A 19274-nucleotide genomic window follows, 5' to 3' on the forward strand; every position below is an offset into this window, starting at 1 on the left:
ATCTGCTTACATGACTATAAAGCAAGCTTACTTATTTAGTGGTCCCTCCAGCTGTTGTTGTTGGTTTGCTATTTAAAACATACATAAAAACTGAAAATGTGTTTGTGCATGGCTGGTAAATGATGTATGAAAGGATATATGCCTGAGCTTGGTAGAACAATCTAAAACTGAGGCCCTGATGCATTTTTGAGTAGGAATACTTGCAATCAATCGACAATTCCCAAAGTAGCAGCACAGGCACTCAGTATGGGCTAAAGAGTATACACAATAGAAAGAGAGCACTCTAGAGGCTATACCATTTAACTGTTGAATGACAGGAGGAGGGGTTTAGAGCTGGGGAGCCTATTAACCCCATGCAGAAGAATACTTCCCTCATTCTGTGTCAAAAACAGTGCTGTGCTAAAAACTAACATTGCCAATCCACTGGTCCGGAAAACATCATCCACAATCCACATAGGATAAGCATACCACACAACTGTCCCTGATTTGGAAAAAAGTCTGTCTTTACTCCTCATTTGTCCCTCATTTTGATCTGCTCTTTATAGTTGTGTATTAAATGCACTAATTATCCTTTAAAAAGTGTTTCCCAGTGCTAAACCTTTCATCTAATTTCTAAATTGCGGCATTTGTAAATTTCAAAAGCAAGTATAAAGTAGTGGTAACAAAAACACTTGTGGGTTTAACAAATCAGTTTTTGTATAATTCTCTTTTAAAGCGGAGTTCCAGCCTAAACACACTCACCTGTCCAACGGTCCAGCGATTCGGCCGCCCGAAGCCTCGCTCTTCTCCCTCTCTGCTCTGCGGCGCCGGCATCACTGGTGTGGGCACCCGGCTGTGACAGTTTGCGGATTCACAGCCGGTTACGCACTGCGCATGCGCGAGTCGCGCTACGCGTCGTAATTGGCCGGCAATCTTCTGGGACCTCTGACATGTCTCAGAAGATTGCAGGGAGGGAGGGGGAGAGGAGAACTTCCGCTCAGGGCGCCGCGGCGCTCCGAGCAGGAGTGGGAGCGGGTACATGTCAAAACTAGGTACCCGCTCCACCCCCAAAAAAATGACATGCCAAATGTGGCATGTCAGGGGGTTAGAACTACCTAAAGCGGAAGTTCCACTTTTGGGTGGAACTCCGCTTTAAGAGGGCATGGCTTGTCCTATGTCTACATAAATAACAATCTTTTAAAAAGCCAATAATAGTAAAAACATATAATGAATAAAAAGAAGTTCATAAGGTGGTAAAAGAGACGGTAAAAACAAAGTCCACTAGTGATCCGGTGAATAGACAATAAGTGTGACTTCAGTGCTCATAAGATCCCGTCACCCGGCATTATCTGCCTCTCACCTCCAGAACTTGACCCCACAGGGTCTAAAAGCATGAAGCAATCTCCACGATGTAAAGCCAATGGACTCAGTAAACCGGACTACAGCCTCCAGCAAACGCCTGCACTGATGATTTATGGGGTAAAGGGTACACCTTCCCAATCAGTGCCTGGTGTGCGGAGTCCCAGTGCTGTGCAGCCTCCTTCTCTCTACTCTCTAGGAGAGAGAAGGAGGCTGCACAGCACTGGGACTCCGCACACCAGGCACTGATTGGGAAGGTGTACCCTTTACCCCATAAATCATCAGTGCAGGCGTTTGCTGGAGGCTGTAGTCCGGTTTACTGAGTCCATTGGCTTTACATCGTGGAGATTGCTTCATGCTTTTAGACCCTGTGGGGTCAAGTTCTGGAGGTGAGAGGCAGATAATGCCGGGTGACGGGATCTTATGAGCACTGAAGTCACACTTATTGTCTATTCACCGGATCACTAGTGGACTTTGTTTTTACCGTCTCTTTTACCACCTTATGAACTTCTTTTTATTCATTATATGTTTTTACTATTATTGGCTTTTTAAAAGATTGTTATTTATTGTTATTAGACTGCGCTACACTATTATATACATACTTTTTGAAGGTGTTGGATTACCCTTGAGTGTTAGCTGCTGGTCTTATGTCTTTGTTTATTCAGCGCTGAATCTTCTCTATATATATTTCTATGTCTACATAAGTTTGTTTGTAGGTGTCCCTCATTCCCATCTCAAAAAGTTGGGAGGTATGCAATAGGTCTGTAATGAACTTTGAAAAAAAAATAATAATAATTATATATATATATATATATATATATATATATATATATATATATATATATATATATATATATATATATATATATATATGGGAAGAATGCTGTAGTAATAAGCAGCTGCAGATAAAAAGATAAATCAGATTTACATGGGTAGAGCTGAGCCATGGGCTACCAAACCTGAAACGACATATCATAGAAACATAACACTAAAGGCCAAGCAACACTGGAAGCAGAATAAGAACATGGGTCAAGCTGATTTCTGGATAGCAGGTACATGTAGACTTTTCCTGCCAGGAGCTCAAAGCAAGCCTAATATTGTTTAGAGGGTTTTTTTTGCTTTAAAGGTAAAGAGACCTTGTCACCACACCCTACCCTATAAATTACACACATGGAGGTATTCTGTAGTAGCTCTCTCAGCTGCAGCAACTTGAACTAGTTAAGCAGGGATGTTACCCCCACAATCCCGACAATTCTTTTTAACATTTAAGAAAAATCCTCTGAAAAAAATTTGATTTGTCCTAAACTGCCAGTTGTAAAGGTCTACAGGCATCTGCTATCTAGGAATCTGTTTGATTCATGATCTTACTCAGCTCATAGGAAAGGAAGAGAGGGTCTCTTCGAAAAAAAGAGTCTCTTGCCCAATGCTTCTTGGCAAGCATAAACTTTCTTGACTTTAGTATCTAATATTCAGTGTCCTGGTGGATTCCCACCCTGCCATTCAGTAATTCACAAATTAGTTCATTTGTTTAACAGAAAGGCTTGTGATTGTACTGTGTTTTTTTTACCTTAATGCATCCTCTGAGTTTAGCTTCTCCAAGCCCCCTTATACTTTACCTGAGCACAATCTTGATCCAGCGCTGTGCATGAGTGCAGTGGCTCTCTCTGTGCTCTCCCTGCTCATAGGCCTTTGGCTCCCACTGCTGTCAATAACAGAATCCAGCTCACAATAGTACCCCTATAGCAAGCTGCTTTCTATAGTGGCCACTTGGCAGAGGGGAGGAGCCTGGTGGGGGACCCGAGAAAGGAGGATCCTTGCTGCTGTGTGCAAAACCATTGCACAGAGCATGCAAGTATGACATGTGAGTTATTAAAAAACAAAAAAAATATGGGTTTACAATTACTTTAATTTAGACAATGCTTTTCATGTAAAGGAGATCCAGCATAGGACAGACAAGACACAAATGGAAAATAGAGAAGAGTATTTTTTCCCTCAATAAATATTTTTAAAACCAATGGCAATGTTTCTTTGGAGTCATAAGGAACTGGTAAGGGACCAAAGAATTTTTTTCTACCAGGTAGAATTAGTCACTGGTGGTTTAAATAAAGGCTAGTAGGAGCTAATAGGGTGCACTGAGGGCAGAGAGGATTTTACCTATTCTCTGATTTCTGTGTATAGTATTTAGAAAAGGCAATATGGATGGTAGGTTGTACCTGGGTGTTTGCACCTCTGAGTAACAATACAGAACTTCTTTGAAATAGGACATCCTAATTCTTGCTATAGCTATAGTCTAACTCCACCCACTTCTTAACATTTTAAGGACAGCTCACAAGGACAGTTCATAATGTATTTTGAATACCGACATATATCACAGTGTAGAAAAAGGTGTATATATACTGTACATATATCTGTCTCAATGGCAAATGGTTACCTGCTCTCCTCCACACAATGTAGGTGAGTCAAAAGGTGCATCTTAAAGGTGTAACGCTTCTTAAAGGCTTTACCACACTGTAAAAAAACAACACAACTCATTTGCTAATAATGTGTTTAAATATTAGGCGATGTTTCAAACAATATCAATAATCATAATCAGATTTCTTTGTTCTAAGCTTCTAAACAAATATTTAAATTATACATTTTCAATTATTTATATAAAATCTTGTTTTTACTGACAAACCTTTTTATAGGGTGCACCCATGAGACAAAATTCACAAGGCAGAATGGGATTTCTAAATAGCAAAAGCTGTTCAAATACAGACGGAAAGTCAGTATGGTTATGCCGGCAGGGAAGCAGAGTGAAGGAGAATCAGTCCCTCCTCTGAATCATTTAGTTATGTGAATATATTTGAGCTTGTGTCATTGAGCTTAGTAAACAACAGACGTTTAGACTCGGTTCACATTAGCACGACTTGTCAGGAGACTTGTCAGCCTGACAAGTAGCGCTCCCTTGCGGTCCATTGACCGCTACAGGACCCGTTCTAATAGGAGCAACACAAGTCGCTCCGACTTAGAAAAAGGGTCCTGTAATATTTCGGGGTGACCTCGGAACGACTTGCATAGACTTCCATTATGTGAAGTCCCTGCAAGTCGCTCTGAAGTCGTGGTGCACGGGACTGACAAGTCGCCTCCCGAAGTAGTAAGGAGTCGTGTCGCGCTAATGTGAACCGGCTCTTATAGTTAAGCATTTAAAAAAAATGAAAAAGGGGCCTAGGGCACAACCTGCTGCCTGGAAATGAAAATACAAAACATTTCTAATCAAAATGCAATAAAATACTTTTTAATTCTACCATTAAAAATGAACAATATATAAAACCACTGTAAATTCCTTTTTGTAAAACAAAAGGAACTGAAGTGGTCCAGTAATTACCTTGTCACACATGTGTGGCTTTTCACTACTGTGTGATTTTAAATGCTGTGTCAGCCTCTTCTGCATGTTATATACCCGATTACAGATAGGACATGGATAGGTGGAACTCTTTGAAGTCTGCATTGAAAGAAGAACATAGGTGTGAAAAGAAAATGAGATAAATAAACCTACACACTGATATATTTAGCTTCAAAAACATTGCATTAGAGAACCCTGAGGATAACTTCCATTTTTTCTTTTTTTCTGATTACAAAATTACGGAACACGTCTGCTGTGAATAGGGTGGAAAGGGTTAGGTTCTGCTTCAGGTTTAAAATATGTACGTTCTCATTAGGGAAATGTGGGGCTGATATTGCTGATTTGTTTTTAAAAAGTGTATGCATCTGTTATTCTTATCTGTGGTTTACTAACTAGTGAGCGAGTGATATGGAACATGCATGCAGAACGTTATAAATTGCACCTGTGCTCAGACTATGGACTTTTAAGTATTTTAATTGTCTTAACAAGCAGCTGAAGAGCTTTAAGACAACCCCTCAATTTAGTTGCATGTACTGAGATTTAGGCCTTATTCACATACACTAAGTGAACTCCTGTGGATTCCGGTATACAATGGATACTTGCAGCTAGGATCCCAGGTGTTATCATGAGTGGCGGAGGCTCAGCCTGAATAACTGGATGAAAGGTCAACAGGAGCCACAGGTCTTCTCTAAAGTAAGCATTTTTCTGCAGGTATCGTTACATCCAGTGGTCAGGGCCTTGTTCACATGGACTACAACATACAGTGAGGGAAAACTTAACACCCCAAACACTGGCACTGAATAGGACTGCCTGCATGAGAATGCATGGAACACCTGCTCATCCCTTTGCACAAACACATCCCCTTTGCACAGGTGTACAGTGAGGGAAAAAAGTATTTGATCCCCTGCTGATTTTGTACGTTTGCCAACTGACAAGAAATGATCAGTCTATAATTTTAATGGTAGGTTTATTTTAACAGTGAGTCACAAAAAAAAAAAAAAGAAAACCAAGAAAAACGCATTTAAAAAGTTATAAATTGATTTGCATTTTAATGAGTGAAATAGGTATTTGATCCCCTATCAATCAGCAAGATCTCTTAAAGGGAGTGCTCCAAATCTCAGCTTGTTACCTGTATAAAAGACACCTGTCCACAGAAGCAAGAAATCAATCAATCAATTAATCAATCAGGTTCCAATCTCTCCACCATGACCAAGATCAAAGAGCTATCCAAGGATCATGTCAGGTACAAGAGTGTAGACTAAAGCCTCGTACACATGCAACGATTGTTGGTCGTGAATTTTCGGCCAACGTCCGATCGGCCGATTGTTGGCTTGTTAGTATGATGGCATTCTCAGGCTGTATAAACAGTATCACGCTATTGGGAATATGTTCTCTCGTCCCCATATGCTGCTGAGCTTTTTCTGACTGTGCTGGTGTGATTCCCGTTGTGGATACTCTGGACCAGTTACCATCATTATAAGCCTGAATGCTCAAACACGAAAGTGGGTTGGGCCACAGCATCTGGGGAATCTCTGAACAATTCCATCTGCTGGAGATTTGCATGGTTTCCATTGGAATCGGTGAAAATCTGTGGGGACACTCCATCATTTTAAGCCTGTTTGACTCCTACACTATAAGGTGTTTGGGGTCCCATCTATCTGGTGAGCGCAACATATTTTTACCTTCACTGGTGACGGGATTTGCTGCACTTATTTGATTTGCACCAATTTATACATATTGGACTTTCTACATCACCATTGTTTATTCCGTCGTTGAGGAATGTTTCCTGTGATTGGACAATTCATTTTGTTGGATAATACATTTTTTTCTTTCTTTAGCGCTGCACATATTTTTGTATTTGTATTGTTAGTATGATGCTTCCGACAACCGACTGCGACTTTTCGGCTGAACAAAATCTGGTGTGCATGCCATAAAATTTTTGTTGGCCGTCAACAGAACGGCCGATTGTTCGTCAGTCAGTACAGATTTCGGCAGACAAAAATCAGATGAGCAAGACTGGGCATGCTCAGAGAAGAAAAAACACACGGAAAGTAAACCAGAACATGACATCACTTCTGAAGTTGTTTGTTGTTGGCCGAAAAAATTTGTGTGCAGTCTAGAGCACATTTCAACCAACACAACAACACTGGACAAAAGTCAGCCGATCGGTCGGCCAACAATCGTTGCGTGTGTACGAGGCTTAACACAAGGCTGGAATGGGCTACAAGACCATCACCAAGCAGCTTGGTGAGAGGGTGACAACAGTTGGTGCGATTATTTGCCAATAGAAGAAACACAAAATAAATGTCAATCTCCCTTGGTCTGGGGCATCATGCAAGATCTCACCTCATGGAGTTTCAATGATCATGAGAAGAGAAGAAGAGAGAGGAATCAGCCCAGATCTACACAGGAGAATCTTGTCAATGATCTCAAGGCAGCTGGGACCACAGTCACCAAGAAAATAATTGGTAACACACTATGTTGTAAAGGAAATCCTGCAGCGCTCACAAGGTCCCCCTGCTCGAAGAAGCACATGTACAGGCCCATCTGAAATTTGCTAATGAACATCTGAATGATTCAGAGGAGAACTGGGTGAAAGTGTTGTGGTCAGATGAAATCAAAATCGAGCTCTTTGACATCAACTCAACTTGCTGTGTTTGGAGGAGAAGGAATGCTGCCTATTACCCCAAGAACACCATTTCCACCTCCAAATATGAAGGTGGAAACATTATGCTCTGGGGGTGTTTTTCTGCTAAGAGGACAGGACAACCTCACCGCATCAAAGGGACTATGGACAGGGTCTGGTACTGTCAAATCTTGGTTGAGAACCTCGTTCCCTCAGCCAGGGCATTGAAAATGGGTCGTGAATGGGTATTCCAGCATGACAATGACCGAAAACACACAGCCAAGGCAACAAAGGATTGGCTCAAGAAGAAGCACATTAAGGTCCTGGGGTGGCCTAGCCAGTCTCCAAACCTTAATCCCATAGAAAATATGTGGAGGGAGCTGAAGGTTCAAGTTACCAAACATCAGCCTCAAAACCTTAATGACTTGGAGAGGATCTTCAAAGATGAGTGGGACAAAATCCCTCCTGAGATGTGTGCAAACCCGGTGGCCAAGAAATGTCTGACCTCTGTGATTGTCAACAAGGGTTTTGACACAAAGTACTAAGTCATGTTTTGCGAAGGGGTCAAATATTTATTTCACTCATTAAAATGCAAATCAATTTATAACTTTTTTGAAATTCGTTTTTGTAGATTTTTTTTGTTGTTATTCTGTCTCTCACTGTTAAAATAAACCTACCATTAAAATTATATACTGATCATTTTTCTGCCAGTGGGCAAATGTACAAAATCAGCAGGGATCAAATACTTTTTTCCCTCACTGTACACCTGTGCGAAGGGATGTGTTTGTTCACACAGGGATGAGCAGGTGTTCCATGCATTCTCATGCAGGCAGTCCTATTCAGTGCCAGTCTTTGCAGCTTCCGGTGCACAACCCTTTACTCACCCCATTTGGCTTTAAGGCCATGCATACGCACAGCTGTCATTTGGGAGCAGTGGCTGTGTCAATGCATCCAATGCATTCCCATTGACATAAATGGGACTGCCTACTGAAACACCTGTGCAGCCCCATGCAGGAAAACATGCCTCCCGTATATATAAACACGCCCATGTAAACGAGGCCTTATCAGTGGTTAGGGACAATGCTAGAACCTGGGCACAATCTATCTGCATCTAAGGGGTGGACTTTCTGTATAAAAAAAAAAAAAAATGAAGTTGGAAGATGGATCATCTTACCAGCAAAGGTTTCTTCTTCCTGAAATATAAAAACAGAAAAATGACAACAATGCTCCTCGTATATTGCAAAGCAAATCATGGTCAAAGTTTTACCCAAGAATAATCATACATGGCCTATTAAGAGTGAGCAGGCATAAATCTGAACTCTAGACTGATATAGAACACACAGATCAGTACAGCTCTATATTAATTCATAGACCACTGAATTAATTTATTTTAAGTTGTACTAGTGTAAGGCATGCCATACATGCCACATACCAGCGGGTTGAATGAAAGAACTGACTCAATTTCCCCAGCCACACATTTGAGGTGAATGGGGGAATCATTCCTGCTGAGCAATTGTATTCTGACAGCTGGAAAACAGGATACACCGATGCTGGCAATGCTGATCGAGTGGTAAAACTTCAACAGGGCAGTTTTAGAGAAGATCAGTAGATCGACTTCTATACAACCACCCTGCCCATACAGGGATCTAAATTCCTCTAGTCCCTGCTGAATCAGTGGTATTCTGATCCATGCATGGCAGGCTTCAGAATCAGATTTTGGTTTGATATCAACCTCTTGCAATCCCCTATACAGTAGCAATCAGACTGGGGGGAGGAAGTGTCGAGACTGGGTGTGCTGCATGCTAATATGCAGACAAGGAACATGCTGATAAGAGGAGAGAGCAGACTGAACAAAGAGAGAATCTCAGTCTCTTGCACCTTTACCTCCCAATATGCAGACTGGGATGCAGAGTGAATACTTTCACAGTCCATAATTAACAGAGAAAGTTATGTCATCTGCCTGGCTGTGCTGTGTGATGGGGTTGTGTGAATCTCAGAATTTACTGGAAAGGCAAATCCTTTGGTAAGTAAAACAGTTGTGTTTTACGTATTGCAACAATGTATTTAGCTGCTTGCCTTGAGTTCAGCTTGACTTGGGCAGAAGTGAAAGCCCATATAAAGCACGAGTCTAGCATTCAAGGGGTCTCCAAAGTAATAAAGGGCTTAGTATAAAGACCAACACATGGCACCACAAGGTGTTCTACTTCAGCTGTTTTTTTTTATTTTAGAAACATCCAAGGTCAAGTCAGGATCTTTCTAATTCTAAGAAAGAAATATTAGCACCCTTTCTTATAAAACCTACCGTTCTTGCTTGTGCACAATAGAGTGTCTTATCACATCCTTTTTGTAGACACTTGTGTAGTCACACTGGTCACATTTGTGTGGCTTACTTCCCTGGTGGTTAAACATATGCTCCTTTAGGAAAGAAAAAAAAAAGATTTTAGATTCATACAAATATTATTAAAGGTGTTAATTCTAAAAATAATCATTATGTAACCATAAACTACACAAATAAAACCTGATCTTTAAACTTGCCATACATGGATTGAAATTTGGCTAGTTCAGCAGGGACCGGCCAAATTTCAATCCATGTATAGGTACTGTGGTTGAACAGAAGTTGATCTACCACTCAACTTCTATACAACCGCTGTCAGATTTTCCTCGCTCGCTCAGTGCTGCAGCCTGCCATGCTGATCAGTGTATTCTGATAGGGAGAAGTTTCCCCATTGTAAGAATACAATAGCTCGGTGGAAGGATTCCCCCATTCACCTCGAATGTGTAAATGGAGGAATCAAGTCTGTTTTTCCCTTCAATCCACTGACTAAATGAAAAAAAAAACTGACTAATGTATGGGCTGCCTTACCCATTAAAATACAAACATTCCCCTTATATTCTCTTGGATATACTGTATATTCTTCACATTGTACAAACATGTGACTTCCTGGCAGCAGCCTCATTAAAAATACACTTACCTTTAACGAAGACCATCTTCGGCACTGGTAGTTACACTGCTGGCACCGAAATGTTTGGGGGTCACTGCCATCGTGTGAGTTCACATGAAAGGTGTAGTCTTCTTGTGTGAGGAAACGGGAGCCACAGACACGGCACATAAATTGTCTGAGTAGTGGCTTAGTTGGAGGTTTATAACACCTGCAGTGGTACAGTAGAAGAAAATGATGCATCTAGTTGCTGCACATATAGGATGGTAGTGCGGTTTGCATGCAATAATAACAACAATGGGGGGGGGGGGGTAACCCAAACCCCAGAACTCTACATGTTACTTGCTTCTACTCATAAAAGCAAACTATGCCATATTGGACCAAATCATGGAAAGTGCAAAAACTTACGGTATCAGGAAGCTGCTTAGCCAACTTCTAGGTAAATGGATTCTTTAAGGTCTAATGGACATACTGTGATACAGTAACAATGGCCAAGTTACATAGTTAATCAGATTGAAAAAATGTCCATCCAATTCAACCAACAAAGGAAAAAAAAAAACAACCCAACACATTCAAATACAAAACTTTCATATACACTATCTAAAATACCCACAGTTGATCCAGGGGTAGGCAAAAAAAAACAATGAAGTATGATCCAATTTGGGGGGGGGGGGGGTGGTGGAGTCCTTTCTGATCCCCCAAGAGGCAATCAGATATTCTCTGGATCAAATTGACCTTTATATTAGTGTTGAATCATTTTATGTGCATTTATGAAAAAATGCAGGCCTTTCTTAAAACAATCTACTGAGTAGATTCCTGTTGTTTTTTTCCAATACAATTTTTAAACTTCAAGCCTGATAAAACTCTCTTAGCTGGCTTAATGTCTTTAACTATATTATCCCTGAACTATGGATGTGCTGTGGGAAACCTCTGGGGACATGGAACTCTTTCCAAAAAATATATACTGTACCTGTACATGTGTTGTGATAATTTCTCTTATAGCTGAACAATGTGTGATCCCTATGGTTCATTTAAACTATATGCAATACTATGCAGTTTACATGTTAGAGGGACCTTTTTTTTATCAAAGCAATACTTTGCAGTGTACTTTGATACACTATATGTCACCCCTCCGAATAACTAAATTTAGGTGGCTCCAGTAAAGAATACTGGTGGTAATGCTACAGCATACATAAAGACATGGTAATTACCAAAACTGAAGAGTGCAAAATCGGGTGCAGCTGTGCATAGAAACTAATCAGCTTCTCGGTTTTATTGTCATTGAACAAGCTGAAGTTAGAAGCTGACTGGCTACCATGCACAACTGCACCAGAAGTTGCAATTTCCAGTTTTAGCAAATCAACCCCATGGTTTCTGGAGTTTGGTGTGGAGGGAATGAATGTCCCGCACAGAGTGCTGACCTCAACCTTCTTGACACCTTTAAATAAACAGTAGGTAGGCTGGCGCTCAGGATGGTTACTAGAGATCAGTGTGACCAGCATATGATAAAATTGTCATGACTCTAGATGACAGTGGAGCAATTATGTATAGAACATAATGTGAGAATATGGAAGTCCATCAAGGAAGAAGAGGCAATCCGCAGCAGAGGGCAGCTCCGCAACACAGGAAAAGTCTGGGCTCTGTGAAAGGGATGAGAGAAAAGAAACACGGAGCGCCTCTAAGTGCAGTCTGCTTTAATCCACGATTACACATACAATGTAACAACTCACATCAGGTACAGTTGTTTTAGGCTAAAACAATGGTGGCGGCAGGTGGTAGTAGGTCCAGTTTCCGAAGGTGGAGTATGGGTGGAAGCCAAGGGATACAGCGGGGAGACAGACTGAGCCGGCTGTTGTCATCCGGGATCCATTGACTTTGGTGACGTCACGCGGCTCTGCGCTGCGTTCCAGCCCGACACCCGGAAGTACCGGATCCCGGATGACAACAGCCAGCTCAGTCTGTCTCCCTGCTGTATCCCTTGGCTTCCACCCATACTCCACCTTCGGAAACTGGACCTACCACCTGCCGCCACCATTGTTTGAGCCTAAAACAACTGTACCTCATGTGAGTTGTTACATTGTATGTGTAATCGTGGATTAAAGCAGACTGCACTTAGAGGCGCTCCGTGTTTCTTTTTTCTTGACACCTTTGGCAATAGATTGGATTTCAGATTGCTAGATCTTCCTATCCAACATTAGTACCTGACCTTACAAATGCTCTTTTGGCTGAATAGGCACAAATTCCCACAGGGACGCTCCACAAATCTTGTCAAAAGTCTTCACAGAAAAGTGAGACTGTTGTATTTGTAAAGGGGGCAAACTCCATAAAAATGCCCATTTTGGATGAAATGTCTAACAGGCTCAAAAAGGTGTGATGGCCAGGTGTCCACAAACTTTTGGCCATTCAGTGCAACGTCCTTCATTTTGGCTGCACTTCAGTTTATCATTCAAGAGACTTGAATGGAGACCTTCAAAAACATATTACTAGGAGTCTCAAAACACAATGAATATTAAAGCACATGCAACATCAATAGCCTTTTTAGCCTTATATTGATATTGTTTTAATTTGCTTCCAACGTCTCTAAAATTGGTAGAAGTCTGTCTTGCACAAAAACCTATCTACAGTATAAAGTCCTTGTATCTACAGCTATTAATGTTGTCTTGGTTCCCTTTAGTGTCCAACCTTTTACTCGCTTGTTCCAGATGAGCACAAACTAGTATCATCACTTCTTTTTATAAGGTCACTAGCGTTATTATATCCATGTTACAGCCCTGAAACAGTCAAGCGTTTTTATTGTACTCTACTTTTCCCCTCACAGACAGGACCAGATGATGGCAGCAGAAGGGGCAGCCTTTTTCCATGCTGCCACTCTAGCTCACCATGCACCCGCCTGATGGGTTCAGTGAAGCAGTACAAGCAGGAGAGGCAGTGTGTCCCCATCTGGTCATAAAATAGTCGCAACTGTCAGGGTACAGTATATATGGTGACTGCAAAACAGTGTCTGCTAGGTCTCTTATAATATTATGTTTGGGGATAAACAAGTACAGGTAAATCAGAAATAAAAAAAAATAGGTAAAATTGTCTGTATACATTGTACAAACCTAATTCAATTATAGTTACAAAAGCTCCTATTGAAAGTTGCCGGATACATACAGCTAGGCCACTCTGTTACTTGCATTATGGACACAAATTATTAAATATTGAGCTCATGAATACAGCATTAAATGTATTTTTTAAATCACGTCATTTTTTATTGAAAATTTTGTTATACAAGCATCTCACAAACATATCCTCATGTTACATAATAATACCCACATAACCAAAATATATATTAATCAGCCCTCAAAAATTCGCCTGCTTGCATTTTGCGAGTGAAATGATGAGGAGGGCGAGTAAGAACAGGGCTGTACTGTAGGGGGAATATGCAGCTCCTCTGTTCAGCCTGCCCCTTCTGTCACAAGACTGTGTGTGTGTTTCATAGCCCAGTGAGCAGCTCACCCCCCTCCAGGAATGGGAGAGGCTGCATCTGCTCTGCCTTCTCCCGCCCCTCTCTCTACCTGTGCCTGCCCACACACTCAGTACAGCCCGTGCGTGCTGTATGTGAAGGAGATGTGTGGGCGGGCAGGAAAGTTTCATTAGCAGCCAGCCAGCAGCTACATGGTGAACATCTCTGTTGAGTGAGTAAGATGAGCACTGTGCCCAGACTTACTCCTCCCTACCCTGTCACCCCCCCCCCTCTGTCCCTGTCATCTCCCACCTCTGTTCCTGTCATCCCCCCTCTGTCCCCGTCATCTCCCCCCTCTGTCCCTGTCACCCCCCTCTGTCCCTGTCACCCCCCCTCTGTCCCTGTCACCCCCCCTCTGTCCCTGTCATCTTCCCCCCCTCTGTCCCTGTCACCCCCCTCTGTCCCTGTCACACCCTCTCGCTCTCTCTGTTTCACCCCTTCCTTCTCTCTCTCTCCCTATCACCCCCTCTCTATCTCTCTCTTTGTCACCCCCCTCTCTCTCCCTGTCACCCCCTCTCTATCTCTCTCTTTCTCTCTTTGTCACACCCCCTCTCTCCCTGTCACCCCCTCTCTTCGTCACCCCCCCCCCCCTCTGTCTCCCTGTCACCCCCTCTCTGTCTCCCTGTCACCCCCTCTCTATCTCTCTGTCACCCCCCCTCTCTCTCCCTGTCACCCCCTCTCTCTCTCCCTCTGTGTCACCCCCCCTCTCTCACTCTGTGTCACCCCCCCTCTATCCCTCTGTGTCACCCCCCCTCTCCCTCCATGTCACCCCTCCTCTCTCCCTCCGTGCCACCCCTCCCTCTCTCCGTGTCACCCCCCTCTCTCCATGTCATCCCCCCCTGTCTCCCTCTCTCCGTGTCATCTCCCCCTCTCCGTGTCAGCCCCCTTTCCCTCTCTCCATGTCAGCCCCTTTGCCTCTCTCTGTGTCACCCCCCTCCCTCCGTGTCATCTCCCTCTCTCCGTGTCAGCCCCTTTGCCTCTCTACGTGTCAGCTCCCTCTCTCTCCCTGTCACCCCCTCTCTCTCCCTGTCACCCCCCCCCCTTGTCTCTCTCTGTCAAACCCCCTCTCTCTCTCTGTTGTTGTTAATATTTATTTTTGTAACTTAATTCTGAATAAAACATTTAACAGTGTAATTTTATGAGATATTTTACGAGGGCGTGTTTAGGGGTGGAGCAGGGTAGGGTTTGGGTGGGGCAACAAGTGGCGAGTAACTCTTAAGGCCTGGCTAGTAGCTCATGACTTGAAAATTTGAGCCCTGTATTAATTATAAAATGTATTTTTTAAAACGAAGTCAGCGTGGGTATGTGAATTTGACTTAGCATCAGCTCATTGCTGCCCAACTGTACAGAAGAGCTAAAAGTGGTAGGCCCTTTTCACACTTGCGGACCGTTCAGATCTGCCTGCCAGTTTTTCGAGCGGATCTGAATGAATGTCCCATGCATCTCTATGGGGCATCGGATGTAAGCAGAGACATGTCCGCTGACATCCGATCCTGTCCATCAAATCAGGATGGATGGACACCCTATCTTCCATCCATCTGGCGGATCGGATCGGATGAGAACGGACAGGCGGTCCGTTCTCATCCGATTCCCCCATAGAGGAGAGCAGGGATCTGACACCTCCGTCTCCGCACACTGATTCGCGTGAAAGGGGCCGTAGGGAGAGCAGCAGCACAAGAAGATAATCAGCGTAAGCATACCAAACAGATAGGCAGAGAGAACAGAGTGACAGAGATAAGCTCATCAGTCTGCTGCTTCTCCTTTTACGGACTAGTCACAGGCTGGGGAAGTGACAAGGCCTGTAAGTGTTACTTAACCACTTCAATACTGGGCACTTTCATCCCCTTCCTGCCCAGGCCAGTTTTCAGATTTCAGTGCTGTCACACTTTGAATGACAATTGTGCGATCTTGCAACAATGTACCCAAATAAATCTTTTATCATTTTTTTGAGGCAGATCTTTCTTTTGGTGGCATTTAATCACCACTGGGGTTTTTATTTTTTGGCAAATAAACTAAAAATGACTGAAAATTGTGGGGGGGAAAAAATGGGATATTTGACTTACCGTAAAATCAATTATTCTGATGTTCATTGATGGACACAGATCCTGATCTTCGTAACCATTGGGTTATGCTGCCCCATACAGGAGTAGGACACTAGGTGGAAAAAAAGTCTGGCTATGCCTATGGGCAGTCCCAGGGGGTATACTCCCTCTCTCTGCTATAGGTACTCAGTTTAGTTACAAGCAGTGTCAGAAGAATTACAACTCCACACAGGGGTCAATGAACATCAGAGAAATGGATTTTAAGGTAAGTCCAAAATCCCATTTTCTCTTTCTTTCATTGACGGGCACAGCTCTCAGCTCTGATCTTCGTAACCATTGGGACATCCAAAAGCAGTGTAAAACATGAGGGGTGGGAACAGTGAAAAAGAAATTCCCAAGGCTAACTATAGCCAACTAGGGAGGATCAGGTCCTCTAAACAACATCCTGCAAAACCTTGCTGCCAAAGGAAGCATCTGCAGATGCCAACACATCCACTATAGAGAACTTTGTGAAAGTGTATACCGACAACCAGGTGGCCCCCTTGCAAACCTGCATCTCTGATGCCTGATGACAGAAGGCCCAGGAGGCACTGAGCGCCCGAGTAAATTGCGATTTGACAGGGAAAGGAGGGACCTGACCCTTAATGGAATAGGCCTAAACCACTGTCTGTCTGATCCATCTGGAAAAGGTCACAGAGGAAGCGGACAACCATTTCCGAGGCCCATCTGTGAGCACAAATAATGAGTCTGCTTTTCTAAAAGACTCCGTAGCTGCCAGGTACACCCTAATCGCCCGGACCACATCCAAGGCATGGAAAGCAATTTCCTTCGGATGTTTTGGCCTGGGACACAGGGAAGGCAACACAATGTCTTCATTCAAATGAAAATCAGAGACAACCTTTGGAAGAAACGATGGACAGGGGCAAAGAACCACCTTATTTCTGTGAACCACCAAGTACGGTGAACGACAGGATAATGCTGCCAATTCCAACACCCTGCACGCAGAGAGGCTTCTGGAGGACTAAGAGCACCAAATTGAGGTTCCAAGAAAAAGTATGCACAATGAGTGTGTGGCCAAGGGCCGTTGAAAGAAGACCGCTTGGGCCGACACCTGGCCCTTAATAGTACTCAAAACAAGTTTCTGCTTAACCCCCCCCCCCCCCCCAATTGAAGGAAGGTCAAGATCCGAGCCACCAAAAAAGAACGAGGATGAACCTCAAGAGGCTCACACCACACAATGTACATCTTACACATACGATGGTAGATCTTTCTAGAAGTAGATTTCCTACCTTTTAACACTGTTGGAATCACAGACAAAGACAAACCTCTACCCATCAGCGCCTGGCGTTCCAACAGCCAAGCCGTCAAAGTCAGCAACTGTAAAGCAGGATGGAAGATTGGTCGTTGGGACAGCAGATCCTCCCTGAGGCGGCGACCAGCTGCACCAGATAGGCGTACCAAGCCCGGCGAGGCCAGTCGGGGGGCCACTAAGATGACCGGAATCCCTTCTGCCTCAATCCTGCCTAGAAGTCTTGGAAGAAGCTTGAGGAGGAAAGGCGTAAATCAGACAATACTGACCTTACGGGACCACCAGCACGTCTGTGGCATACGCCAGAGGATCCCGCGACTGAGCCCCAAACCTCTGCACCTTTCTGTTGAGCCAGGACACCAACAGATCCAACACGGGAATGCCCCACCGGAGACACAACTGATGAAACACCTCCGGGTAAAGGGACCACTCTCCTTGGTCTAACGCTTGCCGACTGAGGTAATCTGCCTGCAAGATTCCTACCCCAGGAATGTGTACAGCGGAGAGGGCTGGAATGAATGGTTCTGCCCACCTTAGAATGCTGGCTACCTCCCAAAGCCCCTAGGACACTTCTTGTGCCCCTGTAAAAAGAAAGGAACAACTGCGCTAATTCAAAAAACAAAACAAAAAAGCAGCAACTTCAAGTGCGACCGACACCCCAAGACAAATATATAAAACAAGTTGCGCTGTAGATTGAACCATCAATTGAAGTAGTCCACATAAATGTCCAATAAGAAATTGAAATGAAGAGACTTGTGCAGGTACCGCTTACCAGAAACTGAATAAAAGGAAGCCAAATAATAGAATAACTCCAACTATCCTCAGGAAGTGAGACATGATGGACCTCAACGGTTCCGGTGTGGATCTCCTCAGTGGGACGTTTTATGAAATAAAGGAAAGCAAACACCATAGTGTAAATCCGAAAAATAAATTGGGAATGGCACCCAAAATTAAATAAATGACTTGTGCAGGTACCGCTTACCAGAAATAAAAAAGAAATGGCCAAATAATGGAAGGTGACTCCAACAAGCCTCAGGAAATAAGATCGGGGGACCTCACGGTTCCGGTGTGGATCTCCAGCAGTGTGATGTTATATGATGTTGTATGAAATAAAAAAGGCAAACGCCATAGCGTAAAACCAAAAAACAAAAATAAAAGCAACACCCAAAGTGAAAAGGAACACAGAGGTTCCGGTGCTAAAAATGAATGTGTGGATAGGTGAAACACAGACACCACCAGACTCAATAGGTACCCCTTACCGAATGTTGCCAGGTGATAGCAAAGGATTATAAAGACACCTTCCCCAGTGGAAATAGCTGCTTACCAGAATGACCTTAATGGAGAGCGTGGGAAGAAGAGGGGGTCCCAATCATGGAAACCAGAGGGGCGACAATAGGTGTGGGTACTCTTACCAGCTCCAGACAATTGGTAGGCAGGGGTTCAAATGGACACTCAGCTAAGACCTCCGCTGAAGACTCCACCATAGGGCTCAGGATAAAGTTGCAGGGATTACCTTGCCCTCCTGTTGGCAGCCATCTAGACATTTATATGGACTACTTCAATTGATGGTTCAATCTACAGCGCAACTTGTTTTATATATATACTTCTTGTGCCCCCCCTGGTGATTGACATAAGCCACGGCCGTGGCATTGTCTGATTTAATGTGTAATGGATATCCCTGAAGACAATTCGTCCAATGTTCCAGGCACAGTCTGATCGCTTGGAGTTCCAAGACATTGATCAGTAATCTGGACTCTTCCAGCATCCAGATCCCCTGAGCAGAATTTTTTGTGGTTACCGCTGTCCAATACAAGGGGAGGAAAGATTTGCCCAGCCGAAGCGTTGAGACTGAAGCCACTACATCAGGGACTCTTTCGTTCCCCAGCTCAGTTGGATCAAATTGTCCAGAGACTGCGGAGCCTTATCCCATTTGGCCAGAATCTCCCTTTACAGGGGCCTCGTATTTAACTGTGCAAATGGAACCGCCTCAAAGGTAGACACCATCAAGCCCAGCACCCGCATGCAAGTCTGGAGGGATGACAATCTGCTGGACAGCAGGAGACAAATCGCAGCCTGTAGCTTCTGGAGTTTGTCCTGAGGAAGGAGCACTCTGCCTAAGGCCAAATCCAG

At 43.6% G+C, this 19274-nt stretch overlaps 1 protein-coding gene across 1 annotated transcript in view; it reads right to left on the bottom strand.

The window, feature by feature from the left end:
- Nucleotides 1-19274, bottom strand: part of ZNF335 (zinc finger protein 335) — a 149954-nt gene that overhangs the window by 39998 nt on the left and 90682 nt on the right. The window contains exons 9-13 of the mRNA XM_082272992.1: nt 10322-10499; nt 9652-9764; nt 8524-8542; nt 4706-4822; nt 3770-3846 (exon numbers count right to left, since the gene is read on the bottom strand). Coding sequence (XP_082129118.1) covers nt 3770-3846; nt 4706-4822; nt 8524-8542; nt 9652-9764; nt 10322-10499 — 504 coding nt within the window. The remainder of the gene's footprint in view (nt 1-3769; nt 3847-4705; nt 4823-8523; nt 8543-9651; nt 9765-10321; nt 10500-19274) is intronic.

The sequence above is a fragment of the Pelophylax lessonae genome, assembly GCF_965119305.1.
Source record: "Pelophylax lessonae genome assembly, chromosome: 11".
Classification (NCBI taxonomy): domain Eukaryota; kingdom Metazoa; phylum Chordata; class Amphibia; order Anura; family Ranidae; genus Pelophylax; species Pelophylax lessonae.